This window comes from Diadema antillarum, unplaced genomic scaffold (assembly GCF_040938485.1).
Source record: "Diadema antillarum isolate AM-2024a unplaced genomic scaffold, OU_Dant_1.0 seq00001797_RagTag, whole genome shotgun sequence".
In the NCBI taxonomy this organism is placed as follows: domain Eukaryota; kingdom Metazoa; phylum Echinodermata; class Echinoidea; order Diadematoida; family Diadematidae; genus Diadema; species Diadema antillarum.
In genome coordinates this window covers 508-25,000 of record NW_027272475.1, presented here as the reverse complement: position 1 = coordinate 25,000, position 24,493 = coordinate 508, and the positions used below count along the sequence as shown (strand labels likewise).

Below are 24,493 nucleotides of genomic sequence, written 5' to 3'. Positions count from 1 at the left end.
ACTCAAGTGGCACTATGTTTTTAGCGAGATTGAATTTCTCTTTTTCCCTTTCTTCCTTTCACTTTCCATCCGTCGTATGTTCTCTCTCTCTCTCTCTCTCTCTCTCTCTCTCTCTCTCTCTCTCTCTATCTCTCTCTATACACACATGTATACTATATATATATATATATATATGTACAGATAGATATAGATATATAGATAGATAGATAGATAAACGAGTATATCTGTATATTCTGTGTGAGTGTGTGAGTGTGTTTGTGTTAGTGAAAGAGAGGAGAAAATAGATAAACAGAGATAGATAGATAGATAGATAGATAGATAGATAGATAAATAGATAGGTAGATAGATAGATAGATAGAAGGATAGATAGATAGAAAAGGAGATAAAAAGAGTGAGAACGGAATAGAGAAAAAAACAAAAAGCAACAGTAACGCAAAGGGGAGATAACTGCAGGTGACAAACCCTCGAAGACCCAGTGATGGCGACGACAACCAGAGTTGTTGTTTTTTTGTCCCGCCTCTTACGGCTGATAGATGGCCGCTGATATTGGCACCTCGGTTTGGCGCGGCAAAAATATACCTCCGTCGGTGATGGATTAATCCACGCAGCTCGAGCGTCAAACCCTTGCGAAAGAGACGCAGGTGTGAGGGAAGAAGATAAAGATGCAGCCCCGAACGAGCGCTTCCTGAGCACGGAGCTTGCGAGTCCTTCTTGAGACTGTAAGAACACTCGGATATGCTCGGATATACATGTATATGCAACAAAACGAAGGCATAGCCAGCCCACTGCTAATGCGAATAAATCCTCGAGGTATAAACAGTGTCCGTCGTGAAATAAAGAGCGCGTGTGCTAATGAAATCGAAGATAAATACGAGATGAAATCTGAGGATCAAAGAAATAGTCAGATGTTGTTTACACTGCTATAATATCTCCTGGACAGAATGCACCACTTACTGCTTATACCAAGGAGATAGGCTTACTTCTACTTCTGCTGCTGATGTCACTACTACTACTACTACTACTAGGCCTACTATTTTTACTTCTGCTGCTGATGACACTATATTACTATATCCTACTACTACTGTTACTGCAAGGCCTATTACTTCTACTTCTACTGCTGATGCCACTACTACTACTATACTGTTACTACTGCTACTACTACTACTACTACTACTACTACTACTACTACTACTACTACTACTACTACTACTACTAGGCATACCAGGGGCGGATCTAGCTTTTTATAAAGGGGGGGGGGTAGGGTGTGGGAGGGGGGCGTCCCCCCTCCCACAGTAGGGAGAATTTGTGAAAATCTGTGTGTGAAAATGGCGTTTTCTAGCATCTAAAACACCACTAGTTAAAAAAAAAGATAAGATTTAAAAAAAAATGGTCCCCGGATTTTTTTTTTTTTTTTTTTTTTTTTTTTTTTGGGGGGGGGGGGTTCCAACCCCCCCCCTCTAGATCCGCTTCTGCATACTATTTTTATTTCTACTGCTGATGCCACTACTACTACTACCACTACTACTACTACTACTACTACTACTACTACTACTACTAGGCATACTATTTTTACTTCTGCTGCTGATGCCACTATATTACTATATCCTACTACTACTGTTACTGCAAGGCCTATTACTTCTACTTCTACTGCTGATGCCACTACTACTACTATACTGTTACTACTGCTACTACTAGGCCTAATATTTTTACTTCTACTGCTGATGCCACGACATATGTACATGACTATATCCTGCTACCACCACTGCTACTACTACTACTACTACTACTACTACTACTACTACTACTACTACTACTACTACTATTACTACTACTACTACTACTACTACTACTACTACTACTACTAATAATAATAATAATAATAATGCTACTACTACCACTGTACTGCTACAGTACAACACTAACACCTATCGTGATCAATACTCCATAATCATAACACCTGTAATTGTATTGAGCGCAGATGTAATTTTGTTACAATGGATGCTAATAATGTGGGAATTAAACACGCTACGGTTTTTCCTCATCTTACGTGAAAGCCATACACATTGCAAAACAGAGTGTAAAGTGTAGAAAATGTCAATCATGCCATTTTTAGAGCGGGGTGGGGGATGGAAAATAAACATTGCGACGAAATTCCGCCATCACGGGCCAACGTCAACGATATGTTTTCGCAGCACGGGGATAACAGAACGACCTGTTACAGCTGACGATAGTTGAGCAAGATCTCACCCGGTTATAAGTGATGGCGACGATGTGCGGGGTGGTTGCGGGCTGTTTGGACAGCGGCGTGTTGCGGAGGGGGGATCCGATTGGCAAATGGGGGACACTGGAGGGGTGAGGGGATTGCTATGATGCAGGGGAATGCTTTAAAAATGTGATGCGAGCTCGATCGAAAGAATAATACAAAAACAAAATGGAGACAAAAAGGGAGGAAGCGAAAAGGCCAAGCTTCCTTGCACGTGTTGGCTTAAGGTTTTGTTATTCCTCTCAGCACACACACAGTTGCGGTGTATAAAAGGGGGCTGCTTATGTGATAATCTTTCATCGTGTTCAAGACATACCCACAGGATGTGTACCACGTGCGGATGTTGGGATTGGTCTTGTTATTGTTTTCGATTGCGGTGTTACGAACGCACATCTCTTCCGTACATCGTATGTGCATATTCTCTATGCACCTGTTCGCGTGCATTATAAATTAAGGAGACAAGAAGAGAATCGGGAGAGGGGAAGGAGGAGATAGAGGATTCCTCCTCCTGCTCATTATTACAAAATGAAGCAAATCTGATTTGCTATCTATTTTTGGTGTTTCGTGTTTCAGGGCAGAATTTAAGGATGCAATATTCTCAATGCGCTTAGACAATTGCGCTAATCAGCCCGCTAATCTGCCCATTAAACTGAGGCGGCATTTGCGGATCTACGTTCGCAATATGTAATCACTGTCATTTTTCTTAATCTAAACAATCCCTTAGCATCAAACAAGAGCATTGTACAAGGCAGAATGAATTGCAATATTTTCTGTCCCTTAAACTGACATTGAGCAATAATGTTGGTCTTTATCTTGCAGCGCATCTTTGCGATGACGTATTATGAATCATGCCGTGTCAAACAAAAGAACAATGCCTGATTCTTGTATTGCGACGCCGCGAACGATCCTAGTGCATTCCCGCCAATTTCACCGTCATGAAATTCGCATCAGAATAGCAATTTGTTGCATGTTTGCCGTGTACGTCATTCTCAACCGTAGCATCGAGTGTACGCTTTCCTTTGTCCAACCATTTCCCGCCGTCTCTCCCTAAAAAAAAAAAAAAAAAAAAAAAAAAAGTCTGTGCAATCAGCTACAAGATGCAGTCTCCCGTTACTATGACAACTACATCCTCGGATGCATTCATCCCTGTGTGCCGTGCATTGTGTTGATCACGAAATGCCCGATTCCATATGCTGTGTTTGCTCCGACTATATAGAATACTAGCGCGGTAGCGGCCTTGTTTGTGTATCCGACGTTGTTCGTAGATTCGTATCTTTCGTATTGCTGCTAAGCACTTGTCTTTTGGCTCTCCAAGAAAATTATCGTCGTTTGTTCGATGTCAGTGTGGCAATATCTACCCCACCCCCTCTATCTCCCTCCTTCTCCTCCTCTTTCTCTACTGCTCTTTCCCTTTTTCCCCCTCTCTTTGTTTCTTCACCCTCACTCGTTCGATCTATCTATCTATCTATCTATCTATCTATCTATCTATCTATCGATCGATCTATCGATCTATCTATCTATCGATCAGTCTATCTATCTAGTAGAGATAAAATAAGATCTATCGATCTATCGATCTATCTATCTATCGATCAGTCTATCTATCTAGTAGAGATAAAATAAAAAGGAATATTTTGTATTTAGATTATGATAGGGGAGGATTAAAGTTCATTAATTTTCGAGTGTTTGTTAAAGCACAAAGAATTATGTGGATTAAGCGTTTGATTTCTGGGGATCATAGTATGAAGTGGAAGTTATGTTTTAAGTTTTTCACTAAATCGGTGGGAGGTATTTTGATTTTTTATAGTAAGGCAATTTTAGGGTTGTTGAGGCTAATTTTACCAGAATTTTATAATGATATGTTGCAGGTTTGGATGGGAAGTAGAAGTTTGATTCTGAAAGAGGATTCAAAAAGGAATGAGGTAATTTTTAATAATAAATTTATTTTGATTGATGGACATACAATATTTGATAAAGAGTTATTTCTTAGGAATGTATATAAAGTTCATCATTTGGTAGATGTAAATGGGGACTTTAAAGGGAGAAGGGAGTTTTTAAGATTAGGATTTAGTGAAGAAATGATTGGAAAAATGTTTGAAGTATTTTTAGCTTTACCGTCATCATGGAAAGGTACATTAAAGCGAGAAATGAATATGGAGGATACTCAACTGAAAATTGAATTATATTTGCAGAATAAAATATATCATATACAGGATATAACATCAAAACGTATTTATAAAGCATTGATGAGGGATGGAATTGAAACATCATCAGCATATAATAATTTAGTTGGTTTATATAATTTTGAGGAAATAGACATTAGATTGATTTTTCTGAGGCCTCGGAAGTCTACTCTTGATTGTAAACTGCGTGAATTTCAATATAAAATGTTGTATGGTTTAATATATACAAAAGCTAAGTTATTTTCTTTTGGTTTTGTAGGAGATAATCAATGTACATTTTGTTATTCTGAGGTTGAGACTTATGAACATTTGTTTTTTCATTGTAGGAAAGTCAATCAGATTTGGAAATTGTGTAGTGAAGTTTTTGTTTTACCCCAGATGCAAAAGTTAGATTGGCAATCTGTTCATGTTGGTATTAAAACGCAGGATATTGGAAAAGGACAACTCATAAACCATTTGATATTATTGATAAAATGGATGATATTTGTATTTTCGAAAGAAAAGAGCAGGCCCCCTTTGATAAGAGAAATTAGAGAAAGAATGTTAGAAAGTAGAGAAGAAGAAAGGAAATTAGCAATGAAACGAGGTACGCTGGCCCTGCACAGCAGGAAATGGAATCATTTAATGGCACGGGATACTTACTGCACTACTATTTGATACCTTTTTTTTTTGTGCTTTTTGTTGTTGAGTGTTTGGTGAACAGGTTCGATGTTTGTGGGCGTGTGTGTGTGTGTGTGTGTGCGCGTGCAAATATGTGTGTGTATCTGTGCTGGAGTGAGGTATACCTGGAGTATGCCTATTTAGAGGGGGAAGTGTTGTTGAGGTTATACGGGTGAGCGATGAAGGGGTAATGTTTATAGGTATGAATTATGTACAGACATTGATCATGAAGATTTGTAAAATGTTTGTATATTGGATTGTGTGTACATAGGTATGTAGGCTTTTTGTTGACACCTGATGCATAGGTATGCAGACCTTGTGTTTGACCCCTTAACAATATTGATTTCATTATCTCATAATCACTGCTGTGACGAGTATACGGACGCAGTCAATGGGTATATTTTGTAATGTGTATTGTACATACATTTTGGTTGTGCTGACCCATTAGGCATTAACAATTGATTTTATAATTATTGCGGAGATGATTATATTTGTGAAGCAGTTACTGTGTATTGTATACTAGTAGTAGAACAATCGGAAATTTACACAATGACAGTCCTAAGAATTATTTTGTAATATTTTGATATACGTTTGAAATGTCACGCTGCAAGCAACACAATTAAATATTGAATTGTAATCAAAAAAAAAAAAATCTATCTATCTATCTATCTATCAATCAATCTATCTATCTATCTATCTGTGTGTCTATCTATCTATCTATCTATCTATCTATCTATCTATCTATCTATCTACCTACCTATTTATCTCTCCCTCTTTCTCTTTCCTTCCTCTACAATTTTGATCCCTCTCTCAGTTTTCTCATTTTCTTTTTCTCCGTTCTCCATCTCAACATAATTATCACTCTTCGTACATCAGTTTTTGTCACTTCTTATGGTAGTATCGCACTAGATGAAGATATTGATATTCCGTCTTTGATTCAATCAATTTTCTTCAGATGCTAATCACCCCTCTCAAATCTGATAACTCTCTCTTCTAACTCAATCCATATGATTGCTGGCTGTTAGTCGTGCGAATAATACGTCAGTGCTGTTAATGTTTTATCCAATTCGACTTTCCGCGAAAGCTAACAATAACTGAGATGTAGCGCCTGCCCACATACCCGCTCCTTCTTCATTCCGACCCTCACCTGTTCTTTTACACGATCCCTGCCTCTTTTTTTTTTTTTACCTTCCCGTGGGTATTAAGGTACATACGAATTACCTTTCTGTTGAAATTTGCGGAAAAGATGTTCCGTTGATTCAACAGTACAAAAGAAATGCGTAGATGAATGCTTTGTGCAATTTCGACACACGCACAAAAAATATCCTATCATTTGGCACACACCGTCTGTGTGTGTGTATGTGTCTCAGTGTGCGACCGTGTGTTATTCAAATTGTCGCTCGAGGGTTGTGCATGCGTGAGTGGAAAAAGGGCATCTTTTCGACAAAATGGCGGTGTTCTTCGAGAAGCTAACCCTTTTGCCGAAGTCGTCGTCTCCTCATTAGGGAGCTTTTAGATTTGCAACGCGGACGCTTGAGACGATTGCGTTGACTGTTCTCCTCTTACCTGCGTCGTGCTGAAAAGTAGCTTTAGATTACGCCGCGAGAACGCAACATATAAAAAATCAACACGGAGCCCCATATGATCAATGCATCAATTAGCTCTCTACGTCGTGAATTGAGCGGACGTAGAAATAACCCACAACGCGCAGTGAAAACTAAGACGACGGGAGCTATTGAAAAGATCAATTTTGACAAGCAATTTTGCGCATGCTCAAAACAGGTATTTTTTGTGTTTTTCCCCTTTGAACGTCCGCGTAGCGAAAATCCAAATCTCCCTATTACGAATGTATTACGTCTCAGGACAACACGAACCATAACACTGATTCTAATCGTTCTCCTCTCACTGTATCTTCCCGCAGGATCTCCCGTTGAGTAACACCGGAGCGCCGCTGAATGAGATCGTCCAGGTCAAGCCTCAAGAGATGAGAATCAAAGTCAGACCAAGTAAGACGCGGTCGATACAGACCGCTAGAATAATTTTGAATAGCGAATGACATGATTTTTTTTCGCTGGCTTGCAGAATGCATTTGAACGCGATGTCCTTGTCTGTTGTCTCCATCATGTGCCGCAGTTACTGTTCACCACTGAAGCAATAATATTGTGGAATTAAATGATTTCTCAAGCCGCGAGAGATTATTCAAGTAAACTAAAATTTGATTTCACACAGGGGCGTATCCGGGCAATTACCCCCAGAGGGCAATTACCCCCCGGCTAAATACTGATTAGTGGTAAGGTTAGAGTAAACATTAGGGTTAGGGTTAGGTTTAGGGTTAGGTCTTTGTGTTAGGGCTATGATTAGGTTTAGGATTAGGATTAGGGCCAGGGGAAGGGTACGGGGTAATTGCCCAGGGGGTAATTGCCCTAGACCCCATAGGGTGAAAGATACCAGTAAACGGATGGATAGAGATTTAAAAAAAGAAATACAGATAAAAACGCAACTGTCTTAGATATTGAGTTTGTTAAATGTTTTACCATTCTCGATGTATCGTTTTTAGAACAAAATGAGACGAAAATACGTTGCTTTGGTACCCTGATGTACAAACAAACCACGTGACGATATTATGTGATAAATGCATTTCACGAAACGTGTGAAACAAATGAGTGAGAATATTATGTGATATTCATTTTAATACACACGTCTAAATAGGGGCAATTGAGCGGGTATTTGTAGGATCATAGGATATGAACTTCTACCGTCCCGGAGATCAAAGTGCGCAATTCTTAATGAGGGCGCTATTCAGCCGCAGCTGCTGGACACTTGATGGGATAGTGGTTCTCTTGTGTAAATCAGTGGGCGGGGTATGATTGCAACACTTACCGTAGTTTACAACACGCTGTTTCCGCTAATTATCACCACGAAGTTATCAGCACAAAATATCATGATTACATGAGCATGCATACATCTATATACGTATGGCATTCATGGAATAATAATGGCGAAGTGGAATCAAAATGAGATCTTTGATTTATTGTGATCCTGTTGGGTGAAAATTATTGATATAATAATTGTTGTTGCTTCATTTGCGTTTAATGCTCACTTTAAAATTGCAGCTGCAATGCATTTGTTTTTTTCTTGAGTGAATAACGTTAGATCAGACATTTTGCATGCCTACGTGCAGCCCCTTGTGACACAACTAACCCTTAGAAATAAGAAAGTCAACATACTTCAACATTTCTATTCTATGTAAAGGTCGAGACACATATCTTTTTGGCAAAGCAAGGAGGGGAAATTGTATTACTTCAAACGTATCAGAAGCCCTTCGCAGCGCATCGGAATCATTGTGTTTGCGCTTTATAAATTTTAGATTATCTCATCTATCTTTTGTAGCCTTCGTGTCTGGCTGAGTTAAATCCTGAGTTATGGCAGACGTTTTGAGCATTGGGTCGTGTAAAGTTCTCAGTCTGCGCTGAGACAAATGACTAAAGGCAACTATGATGGGTGTAAAATGTTGATTTACGACCAATTTAGTAATCACTTTTGTGTGTGAGGGGGAGGGGAGATAGAGGCAAGGAAAGCCGCGTGCTTGCTATCAGACTAGGTGTTTCTAGTATGGCAAACTGCGCGCAGAATAGAATGAACATGGTGCTTGAATATTGGTTGAATACTCGCTCCTTATCAACTGCCACACAAGATCTCCATGGTAACGTTCAAATCGATTGGAAATCGCGCCCACTGTAGGTATGGTTGCGCGGATCTGTCACGACCCAGCGATCCGGGATTCGACGTTCCTTCGATGTCCCAGGGTCCCCTCCCCCCCCCCCCCTCCCCCCTCCTTCCCCACCCCTATTCGGATTACCGGAAACCTTGCTATAGCAGTGGAGCGAGGCGAAGGCAGAGCGTGTAGGTCCCTTATCTCTTCCGGCCTCCAGTCGGGGTGATTAGGGCGATGAGATGAAGGCAAGACCTCTAGCAAGACGATTGAAAGAGTGCTCTTTCGGCAGTGATCAAGACGTTTGATTTTCTTGTACATCCTCCCAAAATTCTCAAATTCACTCGCGACTAGTCAAAAGTATAAGGAAATTTGTAAATAAAACCAATGGCAAAGAAACGTCGAGAACAGAATTGATACGTAGAGTACCTACAAAGCAATTTTACCCATTGCTTACTGGAACCAAGCGTATCATGTATGGACTTTATTGGACATAGCAATATCTATAGCGGAAAGGGTTAAAGTATAAAACCATTACTCTTTGAGCTACCCTATTCCAGAAGGCAGAGGTACGCTGGGAGAGAGTAAAACAAAAGAGATAATATATACCAATAGTGTACCCAAAACAAAAACGCTTTTGCGCACTGTAAGGAAAAGTTAGTTCCCCCTCCGGTTGCTGGAAATAAAGAAGTGTTGGTGCAGTTTCATTCAGAAAATTATCATGGGATACCAACAGTAATCCCGGATCTTTGTTTGTTTTTCTTTCACTTTGTTTGGTTTCTTTCGGTTTTGGTTTCACCTTTCTTTTCTTAAAGGGATCGTATAGTTTTGGTTGAGACCTAATTTCAGGTTTCTAACATTTTTTGTTGAGATAATGAGAAACCTTATATCAAATATGAAAGAGCATGTAATTCCATGAGTAATTCAACGTTTATTTCATGAAAATTGGTTTTGAAATGGCTGAGATATCCAAAACAGAGCGATTCTAACAAAGTGTGGGCCCCACACTTTATTACGATCGCTTTGTTTTACTTTGTTTTTTGGATGTTTCAGTTATTCCAAACCCAATTTTCATTTAATAAACTTTGGATTCCTCTTAAAATGTTATGCTCTGTACTATTTCATAAGTGTTTTCTTGGCATCTCGCAGAAAGTTAAAAGCCCAATTCTCATCTCCACCAATACTGTACCATCCCTTTAACTTTCGAAGAGACAATGATACTCGCATGCGCGGCTTTGTTTAGACTGCCATATATGGGAGAATTCGTGTGTATTTGTGCCGTTCCTGGTTTTTTTTTTTGAATTCTTTAAATCCAAGCTTTTGTTTCCTCATTTGTATATGCTTGTTTTCCGGAAAAAGTTGAAAATACCACAACAACGTAGGTGATATACCTAGTCAGAAAGAAACTGGATGTGCACCAAGGTGCCAATTAAAACAGTGTTGTCGGAGGTTTCGATCATAAACTGGATGATCGTAACTTCATGAACTTGAGTGTTCTGGCGGATCACAAGAATATTGGTATACAAATATGAAGGTAACCTATAAATTGTTTTTAAGAGGGCGTCTTTGCTACATTGGTTTTTGCAACACTGTACAAGATGCTATGAGAAGTCACCGTGCCACTGGGAGTGGCAAGACCATAAAGTATTGTTGTCCTTACCATTACAGATTGTTTGAATTATGCCATACTTTTGATGGTCTGTGCCGTATCTATAAGGTGAATCATGTCAAAACTTTGGCGAATTAAGTCAACATTTTGGCGGACTTGCTTAAGAAAAGAACGACGGTCATTTAGCTCATGTAACTCCGGTCTTATTTCTTTGACATGTATAGAAACTGATGAACCGTATACATTTTCCTCTTTTGCTTCGACAGCGGAGAAGACGACCATCAAGCTGTACGTTCGTCAGGCCGAGGACTACCCGGTGGACCTTTACTACACTATGGATCTCAGCCATTCCATGAGCGACGATCTGGGTAAACTCAAAGAACTCGGCAGCACCCTTGGTAGGTATAGATGGTGCCTTGTGAGCACAATCATGTCACGGACATACCTTCTTATTCTTTGTCTCCTCCTTCTCCTCCTCTTTCTCTTCTACCTCGTCTTCCTTCTCCTTTTTCTTCTTCTCCTCCTCCTTCTCATCATCTTCTTCTTCTGTTTCTTCTCCTCCCTTTTCTTCCTCTCCGTCCGTTCTTCTTTCTGTTCTTCATTGCAGTGCCCTCTTTCTGCTCATTTTCTTCTCACATCGTTCTCTTTCATTTCCTCCTCCAACTATTTCTGCGTCATTATCAAAATCTGTCATGTCTGTTGCTGCCTATACTTCTCTTCGCTTTCTTCATCCTTTTTTTTTCATTCCCGTCACATTTTCATCTTCCTTTTCCTGTTCTTTATTCTTCCTGCTGTATTTCTCCTTGCGTCACTATTACCTTACTCGTAGTGTTCGTGTTCCAAGTCATTGTTTTCCATGTAGCAAGCTGTTAATGATCTACTTCCGGTTCAATGTTTTCCGAAGTGGTCTAAAATACCGAATAAACATTCCGCCATTGAAAGGAAATGACACAGACGCACAGAGATAGGATGGATAAGTCTCTACCCCCCCCCTCTCTCCCTCTCTCTGATAAAGTCAAAATAAAAACAGATAAAACATTAAGGACACAGTATTTCCGGGTGTCATTCAGAATCTTGTTATATCAGCATTATAGGGAAACTTGAAGCCTCAAAAAGGCATCAGATTTGGTTGTTTGGTTGTGAATCGCGGAATGGACTTCCTTACTTGAAGACCACCATCCGAGAAATGAGAATGAAACTCAGCAAGCAGACCAAGGTTATCATAGCCGGATTGAATCTCCTCTCCACATCCGATTCGACTGAAATATCTGCTTTTTAGGCTCTAGATCCCGGGGAAAAAGATATCAAGAAATACCAAAAACAACATTATGGAGACATGGAAATATCACACGTCCAAATATGGGCTAACAGCCGGCTCGGCTGACCTTTGTTCGCGATGATGATTTTCATCAGATGTGCTTGTTTAACTGATATTGTATGTTGAAGTCTAAAGGTGGTCCAATCTCTTATTTTGTTTTTTTTTTTGTCCTGAAAAAAAAAAATGGCACCTGAATTATGACGTCACGGGTTCGCACCAGTCTATCATGATACGTCCATCGGTATTATGGTGTACATAAAGCCCGCCGAATACTATACGACTTTCGGTAGCACGACTAAGGTACACTGGATCTGAAATAAACAAATATGTTTATTCTGAAGCTACTGTGATTTATTTCGGATCCAAAGTTTGTCAGTCGTGCGACCGAAAGTCGTATAGTGTGCGGTGGCCTTAAAGCTATACAGTAACAGTACGGGTTATACGAAGAACGGGAATTTAGATTATCACATCGGCGTAGTGAAATTCTGAAAGCTGATAGGCTGTGGCTGTAGTAGTAGCATTTATTGTTGTTTGACTATCATAGTGAAAATCGACACATAGAGGGGGCGGGTACAAATCTAAGTGAGGTGATTTGCTACAATTCTGTAAGGGTATAGTCTGATATAGTCGTGTATGAGTCGTAGATTGATTAGGTTTCACGTAATTTCCTTTGGAGGGGGAACAATCAAAAGGAAACCCCGCTTCCCATAAGAAAGATTGCCGCCTTTGATACCAAAGCTACGACAATTCCACACGAATAGAATAAAACAAACAGGTGACGATTCGATTGCCGCAATCAGCTTATCATAATTTTGTTCTGCCGTCCTTGCAGCGGAGGCTCTTGGAGGAATCACCCGAGACTACCGGCTTGGCTTCGGGTCCTTCGTCGATAAGACTGTTCTTCCTTACGTCAGTACAGTTCCAGCCAAGTAAGTTCCTGACTTTATCTCATTGTTGTTTTTGATGATGATGTGTATTTTTTTCTGACATCAAGTCGTAGCTCTCCTAGCTTTCAATCAGCTCTACTTTCGGCTCTCCATGAACCTGAATTTTCACGGATTTCCAATGCGAGAACTTTTGTAACATTCAGAGGGCAAACCTTGGGATTTTAAGTAACGAAAATCGTAATAACAAGCATGTGACTGCCTTTTCGGGCACAATGACATCAGCTTTTGAAATGCTTGCAGATAAATATCACGATTTACAGGACATGCTTAGTTTATTTTGCGTGTGTATGTATCTGTTTATTCGTAAGTTAGTAAGTTAGTGAGTGATTTAGTGAGTTCGTTAGTTCGCTAGTGTAGTTTGAGAGTTTATTAGGTCGTTTTCTTTTAGGGACGATGCTTCTAGAGTGTCTGGCACGGGCAATAATGTAAGACATCCATTCTTCTCGTTGTGTCATCAAGTTGAGTCTTTCATCTTATTGGGCTCTTTTTGACACGGTTCAGCAGATGACAATGAAAACAGTAATGTCAACTAAAAAGGAAGAATATCGTTACATTTTCTTACTCGAGCAGAAATCAGGCTTACGTGTCAGCAAATACATGAAATAAGAATTAAAGTACAGTATGGATTGAGTAAGTTCACATTATCTTTTTATAACATTATAATGGTTCACGTCCGTCAATCTATGTCAGTCTTTCAGATTGAAGTCTGATACCAGCAGAACCAACCCCCCCCAAAAAAAAGCAAAACAAACAAACAAACAAACAAACAGACAAACAAACAAACACACACACACAATACAAACTTGTGTGCAAGTCTAATCATGGATGGACGAGATGTGTGTGAGAGAGAGAGCGCAAGCGGGCCGTTGACTCATTGAATTGTCGTCGTTGCTGTTACGTGCAACTAACGTAGGCTGATGACCTTTGAGGCATAATATTTCGAAAGATCTGAAATCATAATTTCCTCGACTTCTTTTTTCCTTACAGGTTGTTATCACCGTGCTCCGGTTGTGCCAAACCTCATGGCTTTCACAACGCCTTGCCTCTCAACGGGGACCCCACTCTCTTCGCGGTAATTTCACGTTCCGTTTTGTTCTTCCGTTACAGCTTTTATAGTTATGGTAGTAAGCAAGTTAATAGTAGCGATGATAATGATAATAACAATGATAATCCGACATGTTTGTTAATTTACAGATCAGCAGTTGAGATCTTAACAAATTCAGTTTGTAGAGGGAGACAAATTTAAGAAACTCACACCTGAACCTTCACCCTATCTTTCTTTCATTTAACAATGGTAATGATAATGTGTTGACAGTCATCACTTATTACAATTGTTCTTATTATAATCATTCTCATTTTCATTAATCTTCTTCTGCTTCTGGTGGTGATGATTATGATTATGATTATCATTACTATATTTCTTGTTAAATATGTAATGTCAGTCACGCGTCCTCTTCTTTTATTCTCCTTAATCATCTATTCCGAATTTCCTTTTATTTTTATTATAATTCTTATTACTCGTATACTTTTCCTCTTACTCTGTCTCATATCTCTCTCCTTCTTCGGTGTTTTGTTGTTTCCTCTTTTTCGGAGTCTTCTTTTCCTCCTCCTTCATCTGCTTCTGCTCCTAATTTCTGTTCTCCTCCCTCTTCTTTAAATGTTTCTCCTGTTTTCTCTTTCACCTTCATTTCGTTTCTCTCTCCCCTTCCCCTCTCCATCTCAGCTCTCTCTCCTATCTCTCACTCGCCATCGTTGTGTCTACCATTAATCTCTGGTTACCGGTTCTGGATTTTCCGGTAAACTGTGCGCTTAGAGACATCCGTATTAAGCACTTAATACATGTATCATTCTTATTATTATTATCATTATTGCTATTATTGTTATTGTTATTATTATTATTATTATTATTATTATTATCATCATCATCATCATCATCATCATTATTGTTATTATCATTATCATTATTATTATTATTATTATTATTATTATTGTTATTATCATTATTATTATTATAATTATTATTGTTATCATTATTATTATTATTATTATCATTATTATTATTATTATCTCTCACCCCTTTTCCTCCCAGTCCAAGTTGAATGACACCATCGTATCGGGGAACCTGGACACCCCCGAGGGAGGCTTCGACGCTCTCATGCAGATCGCTGTGTGTCAGGTGAGTTGGCGTTACCTATCACACGTTCTCCTCCTCCTCCTCCTCCTCCTTCTTCTTCTTCTCCTCCTCCTCCTCCTCATCCTCATCCTACTCATACTCCCTCCTGAAATTTCTAAACAAGGTCGCAGTATATTTTCCTTGTGTGTGTGTGTGTGTGTGTGTGTGTGTGTGTGTGTGTGTGTGTGTGTGTGTGTCGATGGGGGACCAAGGGTATACCTTGTCCCTCATGCTTTAAATTTTCACCACACCGCATTTCCATCTTCAATATTATAGTCATTTTATTTTGACTATTTCTTTTAAAGATAATCTTGTGTCCTATCTATAATCAATCTATTTCTGAAATCGTATAGTATGTGAGTCATTAAACAGTATTACATAGAAATCTCGGACGGGAATGATGGGGGTGCAGCTGCCCTTGCTGCCCCCCCCCCCCCTCCTGTGTAGATATTTATATTACAATTATCTTTGCAAACAACTCTCTGAGCGCGCTGAAGAGAAAACAGAGATGCAAAAAGTGAGTGCCGACGAAAATAACTTTTTATGCATTTTTTCCTTTCTATTGAATTATTCCGATTTCATTACCACACATGGCAGCCAGCGGCTCGCTCCAAATTTTCCACGTACACGCCGCTTCCTCAGCTCTTGAAATGCTATACTTGGATATACGAGATAGAGAGTTGTTAGAAGATCTATCAAAAACACCAACAACCACCATTTCGTCGTTGCCATGGCGACAAATACGTCAGGTCTACCGAAACATGTTTGTCAGACAATGTGACCGGTAGGAAAAAATCCCCCAGGTGAACTCTCTGCATGCGAGTTGTACCATGGTTGTGTGCATAGACGTGTATTATAAACAGCTCTAAGGTTGTTTTGTAAGCCCACGTGGCTAGACGGCTGTTTTCTCTTTTACTGGTACACTATCGCGCGCAGAAATAGCTGAATTTGTTGTCGGAGCATCATATTTGTTGGCTCTCTGTAAACCGTTTCCCTCGACCCCCGCTAGGCGTGCTCAGCTGTGATCATGTGAGGATATTGAATATGGATTTTCAGCAAACGCTATCTCTTGTCGTCGTCCAATTCTCCCCAAATTGAGGTTGCCATGGTGAAGTGTATTTTCTCCTTTTTTTCCCCCATGAGAGAGATTGTCTGCTCCTTTCGCCAAAGACAGCATCGGTTCATTATGCGAAATCAAAATGATGAATACTAAATAGGAGTTTATTTCGCCTTGTTATTCAATACCATATATTGATACCATGTATTGCCAAAATATTATTCGAGACCTTCCTTCTCCCTCTATCTTTCACACACAAGCATACACAGACAGACAGACAGACACACACACACACACACGCGCGCACGCACACGCACACACACACACACACACACACACACACACACACACACGATTCGAAGCCCTGTTCTTGCCTGTTGAGTGCGCTACATCACGATTCTGTCGTCAAATGCTGATTAAATTATAAGTTATTACCAGAATAGCAGTACGTTAACACAAGGTGAGAAGAATAATTTGTTTCACTAGTCTCCTGAATTGACATAGGCGTGTAAACGAAATACCGCGTGTAGAATGGAGAGCCTTGTCTACAGGTTATTGACATATTGCATAAGCTAAATATGAAAAAAAAATATCCACTTTAATATCGATAAGAAAGATGGGAGTGTCAGTTCAATTTTGAATAACCTGTCTTGTCTCTCAAAACAATTACTCTGCTGCCTTACGTCAGAGATTCACAGTACAGTATAAAATGTGTTACACCTCAACAGTTGTAGCACTGTGTATACAAATTGAAAGAAGTGCTTCCTCAATAACGTTATCAAGACGACTCCACAAACTAGCATAAGACTTGCCTTATGGCTTGGCAACAACTCAGATGTGCAGGAGTAATATCAGCTCACAGAAAGAACGTGTAGAGACGTTAACGACATGAGAAGTTCTCTCCAATCACTGGAAGAGAAAATGTGTTGTTGAATTGGACATTTTGAAGAAGGTACACTTGCGTCGTCATGCGTAGAATGTGCGCACGGCTACTCCTCAGTTAAAAAGAAACAAAAAGAAAGAAAGCAAACGTTCATAACATGGTCCGTTATTGTTGTTATTATTGTTTCTCTGAAATTAGATCGCACGACATGAATACGATCAGAATACACTATGAATTACCTCCCATAACAGGATGACATCGGGTGGCGGCCCAAGGCCCGGCATCTCGTCATCTTCACCACCGATGCCTCCTTCCACTTCGCCGGGGACGGCAGGGTAAGCGATTCGCCTCACCATCCTATCTGTTGAGGGTTTTTTTTTTTTCTCCCCAGTAGGACCGGTGATTCACTAAAAACACTACAATCTTATGCATACCTCTTTGATATAAATGGGTAATCCTGACTACCAGACAGGTAACTTGTGTGTGGCTTACCCGACATATGTGTTAAAAATGAAATAAAACGAAACGAAATGAAATGAAATGAAATATCAAAACTCATGCGTGTAAAGTGGATTCTCAGTATTCAGTCTGGTATTGAATGATATTTCTTTCCAGAGGAAGAGGTGAATTTAAAAGGTCACTACTAGGTCCTTAAGGGAAATAATGTCCATGAATTTGAATATTTCACTTGACCGATGTAAACGTCGTTGAAATCATTGCCGGCTGCTATATTTTGCTTCATCACCAATAAATTATTGTCATTAAAAGCTGCTATCTCTATGGATCGTTCTCGAGAGCATGGTGTCTGCAATATGGAATGATATTTATGAAAGCTTGTCAACGATGTGAATGGATGTAAAGTGAGGCTGATGTCTTCGGGAGAAATCTTGATCTTATGTTTGTTTTTACGTTTAATTGTTTTCCTGAATGCTGTGTAGCTTGGTGGTATCGTTGAGCCCAATGATGGCCAGTGTCATATGGATCCTGATACCAACTTGTACACATGGAGCACACGTCAGGTAAACCTTTCCGCTGACAACTACAATGCAATCATAACCAAAATGTAATGACGACATTGTCTTATCACCCAGGGTAGCATCTTCAGATCTAGTACTGTTCGCTTCATATGATCATTATTACCAAAATATGCTGGTCATCCATTTGAGCACCTGGGTTAGGAGGGACATGGTGCGTAAAGATAGTGTCTTTGCACCAAGAAGGATTTGAACCTATGATCTGTTTGCTTCTGTGTCCACAGCCCTTACCACTTGACCACAGTATCCCCATTTGCTCACATCACATTTGCATTTACTCTCACAGTAAAAATATATCTTTACCACATTGACCTTTTTACGTTTCATAACACGACAGGTAATGGAGGAGGTGGATTTATATGAGAAGCACAAGAAAGCTCGTGGGAACTGATCACTGAAGATAATGAGCAAGAAACAGAATGTCCAAACATAGAATGAATACTGCATAGTAATGCCTTCAAGACCGAGAAGAAAACTAATGTCTGTCATTAATTTGTAATTCTCTTTCATCTTTACCTTGCCTTTGCTTTGCGATGTTGCATGCATGCACTTCTAGACGGCTGTAAATACGTATTTATTTATTGCAGTATGTCAGTTTTCACAGTGGATGGGGCCAATTTGAATTATTATTACGATATGATGATAATGGATAACAGCGAATTAAAAAATGATTGAACATCCAGTTAGAAATGTCCTTTTCGTGGCAATAGACACGCTGGCTCTAAATTCATGATGATTAAGCTGAAGATTACTTACGTGAATGCTCCGCAGCTCGTAGATATAATGACAGCATAATGACTCTAGTCGTGTTGTCACGTATTAGTTTCATCAGTGAGTTCGCCTACTACTATGTTGCCCAAGATGAATATGATGATAACCATGACGATGGCGATAAAAATAATGCCGACAATAATGATGATGATGAGAATGATATAGGCGATGAAGAAGCCGATACTATCAACGGCAATAATGATGATGATAAAAGTCATAATGAATAGATTAATGAAGGCATGATGATGATGATGGTGATGATGATGACGATGATGATTGTGATGATGATGATGATGGTGATGGTGATGATGTTGATGATGATGATGATAATGATATAGGTAATGATTAAAATGACGATGTTGATGAAAACTACGGAGAGAATGAAACCGTTGCTGCTGCCCATGACCATGTCGATGACTTTAGTCAAACATGGACGACTTATTTCACATGGTGTCACTCTGTTATCGTCTTTGTACCTTTGTACAGGATTACCCATCGATTGGTCATCTGAGTGCCAAGCTACGAGAAAACAATGTCATTCCAATCTTCGCTGTTACACGCGACCAAACATCTCTATATTCCGTAAGTCCTCCTCTAGATTTCTATTCTGAGGAAACTGTTAGAATCTGTCATTATATAGGAATTGTCCGTAGATGTATACGCTTCAGATGTGACGCTCATACAATGTTTGATCCATCGTTGTGACATTCTACCGCCATTTTGAAAACTCGATCATCTACGAAAATCTGGTTTGTAGGGGAAATTGTAGCATACACGAGGAAATAGCAAGTGCCTATTTCTTTTTTTTTTTATTAGGTAGCAGAGCCGCCGAGTCTCCTTGGTTCTAATGAAGCTCCTTTTGGGGAAAACAAATATAATTTCTTATCATCCTCACAAAAGACTACGAGAGCTTTCCTGATTACAGAATGGTGTTTGCCTATTGACGGACTGAGATTCAAGTAAAATATAGTTAGCTCCTTGGTATCTGGTTTGGTTAGAACCTTTACTGATTTTCATGTGTGAATGATGAAAGTTATGATTTTGAGCGTGATATGTACAGATCAACTGGAGGATGAAATATTTGTAACGGAATTCTCCATAATGTTAAAGTGCAACACATTTTGTAGAATATGGTTTTCAAATCGAGAACTGAAAATTGTGGATTAAATGCAGGGAAATTGATAATTTCAATGCTCGATGAGAGAAGTGGCAGGGACAGCACAGAAGTGTATAAAAAGTGAAATAAAAAAGGAGTCGAATTAAACGCGAAGCAAATACACTGTACATTATTTCACGTTTCCAATTTGAACGAGCAATAGCGTACGTAACTCCCAAAGATTAAGGGTGGATCCGATATATGATTGCTTAGGTGGCATGTGGCTGTATACCTTTGATTCCCTGAAAATTGATATGTAGGCCTACATTTTGTTCTACCAGCGTCTTAAATCATTTATGCTAAATTATGCTAATTTATGCATAATGATGCATGAAATCAGACTATTTGGTATAAATCACAAAATAAAGCTCAAAACAGGCACATTTTTTGTGTAAATATTCTTTTTAGTGTCCTTAGCAAATGTAATAAAAAAATTGTGATATCAGAAACAATTCTTAAGTATTTTATTGTTTTTTTGAATTTCTTATGTATTTCTTTGTTTTTTGACTTTATGTTTTTCATTGTTTTTTCGATGGAATTTGTTCGCGACATCGCTCCGAACAAGAAAATATGTTATTCATTGATTTAAATCAATAAAACACCAAAATAATCATGCTTTTATGAAATTTGCCTGCAAGCACAGTTCGCATTGAAATTGTACACGAATTCACGTTTTTGAGCAATTTTGGGTCTGACATGCATGTACAAATTTATGCGTAACTTCGGAACCGCGCGCCCGGGCGTCGCAAATTTGGTGTCAAAAGATGCGGGAGACTCGAAAGAAAAAAGTCAATGTTGTTATTGAGTTACGACCTGTTTTTTTTTTTCGGTCAGTCTGTCAATGTTATGAGTACCTGATGCTAATGATTATCATTACCATCACTATCCACAACAATTATCATCAACTCATCATCCTTATCAATATTATTCATTCGCCATCTAGAGTCTAGAGACGTACATCGAAGGGGCGACAGTAGGAGAACTGGATGCCGACTCGGGCAACGTGGTGTCCCTGATGAGAGACAACTATGAGGTAAATAGCGCCATCATGCGACATTTTTTGTTCTCACTTGGCTTCTCGTTTACACTAGTTATTGAAAATGCATGCATATACTGTTCATGTATTGTAATTGCAAGTGTGAAACAGGATTAGAAAATTAGAATAATAGATTAGTATATCCAGTTTTCAGATGTTAAGTCCCGCTATTTCATCTACATGATCTTTTTTTTTTCTATTTTCCCACTGTCTTACACCTTCGAATAGCTTATTACGTCACAAGTGAAGCTGACGTCAACCGCTCCGGATGACGTCAGGTTATCCTTCACGGCCAATTGCCTTGACAACGAAGTGACTGAAGACTCCAACGAGTGTCAGGGACTCTCACTCGGCGATACTGTATCGTTCGATATCGGAATCACGGCAGAGCGGTGTATCGAAGGCGGTCAAACAAGGTAGAATAAATGCATGGAGCATGCTTATCCTCTAAAATGTTTCCAGCACATCGTTCTTTGCAGATGTCGCACATGATACTGTGTTGGCACTATGGCATAGTGGGTAAGACTCTTGACTTTCAATCAGAGTACCCGAGTTCAAATCCAGTCCAGTGCTTACGTTATTGGACAAGATATTTTACCTGCCATGTTCCCTCTCAACCCACAAGTGTATAAATGGGTACCTGAAAAACGATGGGGTAATGAAAATGACAGGGCCCTCTAGTAGAGCAGTGGCAACACTGAAGACGAGAGGTACCCTGGATAAAGAAGACCGTATTGGTTGATTAATTAATGTTTGCACACACGCACTGAGCAATATGTCACTTTTAACAGTAGTAGTGCCAAATACGTTGTTTTATACCCAGCAGACAGAATGGCAGTGTTTAATATGTTATCAGCCGTCAATTCTTTAAGATACCAGTGTGTACTAGTATATATAAACACATTTTTTTGATGATGGTGGTATTATTATATATACTATATATTTGCGGGGTTTTTTTTGTGTGAAACATTTCTTAATTGCTTGCTAGGTCTCTTCCATACCTATACACTGGACATGCTTAAGTAGAGTATACTCAAGGCTTATGCTCCATACATCGGATTTCAATATGTGCCAGCAGAGCCTTGCATAACAACGAAATGCCCATTTATAGAAAAGCAATTCATTTGCTAGTTAGTTACACCGTGAGTTGAGTATTTGCAACACCTGTGTTTTTCTTTTCTGTCTGTCAGTTTCACCGTGGGTCCCGTCGGCTTCAACGAGGAACTTCTCATACACCTAGAGGTGGTGTGTTCATGTGACTGCCAAGAGCAAGGGGTAAGTGTAATGTGTTCAGTGTAGTGTATTCAGCATAGGGTGTTTGGTGTTACATTGAAAGTGTTGTAGAGTGATTTATGGAGTATAGTCAGAATGTTGGAGTGTAGTAGGTGAGGTTGTTCAGGGGAGCTGATGTATGATAGGTGGAGGAGGTGGGATAAGCCAGTATGCCACATTGGATGGACAAATTGGTGTCACGGTGACACCATTGCCTAAGGTGAATGATTCGGTGTCATCTAAGGATTATGGTTGAAGCTAGTATATCAGGAATACATGCAGAGTTGCCGTCAATCTTCTTGATTCTGCCGGAGACTCCCTGAAAATCAAGATATCTGCTCATATCCTAACAAAAGTTTAAACTCGGCCTCCATGATTTTTTCCCCGCTGATAAGTAGGTAGCACACAAGAATATCCCTGATTTATCTCTTTTTTTTTCAGAAATGCTGAGCGGCTAGCTTTCCCTGACTGTGATTCACGTGTACGTGTGTCTGCATATGTTTGTGTTTGTGTTTGTGTGTGATATCATGCAAGAAAAAATGGTGAATGAATGAGGTCCGGGGTTGATGTATCTCTCCTATAAAGGCAATTTGCAGCTGCAGTAATCAAATCTCTGTTCATGATAACAATAAGAAATGAGAGATTGTTAGCTGCGGAATGAGGGATGGATATCAAAAGCACACAAAAAGTATAGTGATGCTGTCTTCTAACTGCTCTATACAAAACTACATCGATATCTAAATTGTTTTCCATTTTTCCTATTCGTTCATTCTAGGAGGCAAACAGTACGTCATGCAGTAACGGAAACGGAACGCTGGTCTGTGGCGAGTGTGCATGCAACGAGGGTCGATATGGCAGCAAGTGCGAGTGTAGTGGGAACGAGATCAACGCGGAGAGCGCGGACCAATCGCCATGCAGAACGTACGTACGAATAAAACGTCACAACAAACATTCGACCAATCAACGTTCGATGTGTAGATCCATTGTTTGTTCCATGAACAAATGCGTCTCGAACGTTACATCAAGTAACGGTGTTATAATGTAAACCTTGTCCTCCCCCTCCTGATTTCGTTTACAATTAAATCGAATATGATTGCATGTCCGCTTTCAGTGATGATTAATATTTTACGAGAATGGTCGAGTGTCAACAAATGAACGCTTTGAATATCGCTCGATTTAGTTTCTGTAGACCGGCATAATCCTTTTCTTGTGACCATTTTCACGTCATTTCGAAAATTTGCAGTTCTGTTCAGTGCAACTTTATTCCTAATGTAAACAAATAAAACCAAAGAAGAATAGCTTGAAATTATAGGGAAATATTATCCTCATTATCACGACGCCTCATTTTCCGAGTCTTTCAAGCTGGTTACAAACAATTCGATCTGAAAGCTGTTACATTTTGTGAGAGAGCAAACTTTCCCCCAGCACAAAACCTGATAGCTGGTTGATGGGGTCATTCGAGAATGGGTCATATACTTTCAATATGTCAGTTGCTATGTCATTTTCATTAAAAGCCAATTTTCCCCTGTGCTCCTATGCAGTGATAACACCACGGTCATCTGCTCTGGCCGCGGCGAGTGTATCTGTGGCAAGTGTGTGTGCGACAAGACAGGAGTAAGTGCGGGCGTTCTCTCTCGTTTTGTTTTGTTTTGCTTTGATGTTGTTTTTGTCTTATGAATTATCAGAAAACAAACAAACAAAAAGACAAACAGGAAACGCTATCACATTATATTGGTGATTCAATGTACATGACGAGTTTTGTTTTTTCAAGCGTGTAAGGGTGAATAATTATTTGGCCTGCGAACATTGTTGATAGCCTCATGGCCTCATAGTCTCATGGTCTGTAAATGCTTTGTAGGTGCATAGCGTAATTACATAACATAAATGATACTATATTGTAGGAAACGACATGTCTTTTTTGTTAGTGTCAGATAATAAGCAATTATGGCAGAAAAATTTATTTTCACATAAGACCCTGTTTACAACTTCATACTACACCAAGGTCACCGTTGTCCCTTTTTTCATTGTTTTTTTTTTTTTAATCAGAATGAAGATGAAGTAATCTCGGGGTTGTTCTGCGAGTGCGACAATTTCAACTGCCCATATAGCAGGGGGCTACGCTGCGGAGGTAAGTCATGGGTTAAGGCCCCATAGAAGTTGGAAGGGGGAAGGGGATGAGATGTAGCAGTGGTAATGTTACAAATAATGCACGCCGTGCTAGCCGCACAAGTCGCCCGCATGTTTGAGTGGTCTTGCATTTCATTTTGACCGGAATTTTGTGGCGGAAATCTTCGTCGAGACTTCGTAATAATCATGTTACTGCCTAACCGTAATTATACCAGTGTATACAGTGAATATTGCGAGAGAAGCGCCCTCTAAACCCCAACCACCGCCAGCGTTACATGAAACCACCGCAGATAAC

The 24,493-nt window shown here is 39.6% G+C and overlaps 1 protein-coding gene across 1 annotated transcript in view; it reads left to right on the top strand.

Moving 5' to 3' along the window:
* Positions 1–24,199, top strand: part of LOC139712389 (integrin beta-1-B-like) — a gene marked incomplete at its 3' end in the record, with an annotated part of 52,845 nt that extends 28,646 nt beyond the window's left edge. Inside the window, exons 5-18 of the mRNA XM_071624215.1 lie at positions 7,025–7,109; positions 10,691–10,822; positions 12,575–12,671; positions 13,677–13,761; positions 14,779–14,865; positions 17,054–17,137; positions 17,741–17,821; positions 19,094–19,189; positions 20,707–20,796; positions 21,028–21,215; positions 21,990–22,074; positions 22,847–22,992; positions 23,613–23,685; positions 24,118–24,199. Coding sequence (XP_071480316.1) covers positions 7,025–7,109; positions 10,691–10,822; positions 12,575–12,671; positions 13,677–13,761; positions 14,779–14,865; positions 17,054–17,137; positions 17,741–17,821; positions 19,094–19,189; positions 20,707–20,796; positions 21,028–21,215; positions 21,990–22,074; positions 22,847–22,992; positions 23,613–23,685; positions 24,118–24,199 — 1,411 coding nt within the window. The remainder of the gene's footprint in view (positions 1–7,024; positions 7,110–10,690; positions 10,823–12,574; positions 12,672–13,676; positions 13,762–14,778; positions 14,866–17,053; positions 17,138–17,740; positions 17,822–19,093; positions 19,190–20,706; positions 20,797–21,027; positions 21,216–21,989; positions 22,075–22,846; positions 22,993–23,612; positions 23,686–24,117) is intronic.
* Between the last annotated feature and the right edge of the window lie 294 nt (positions 24,200–24,493).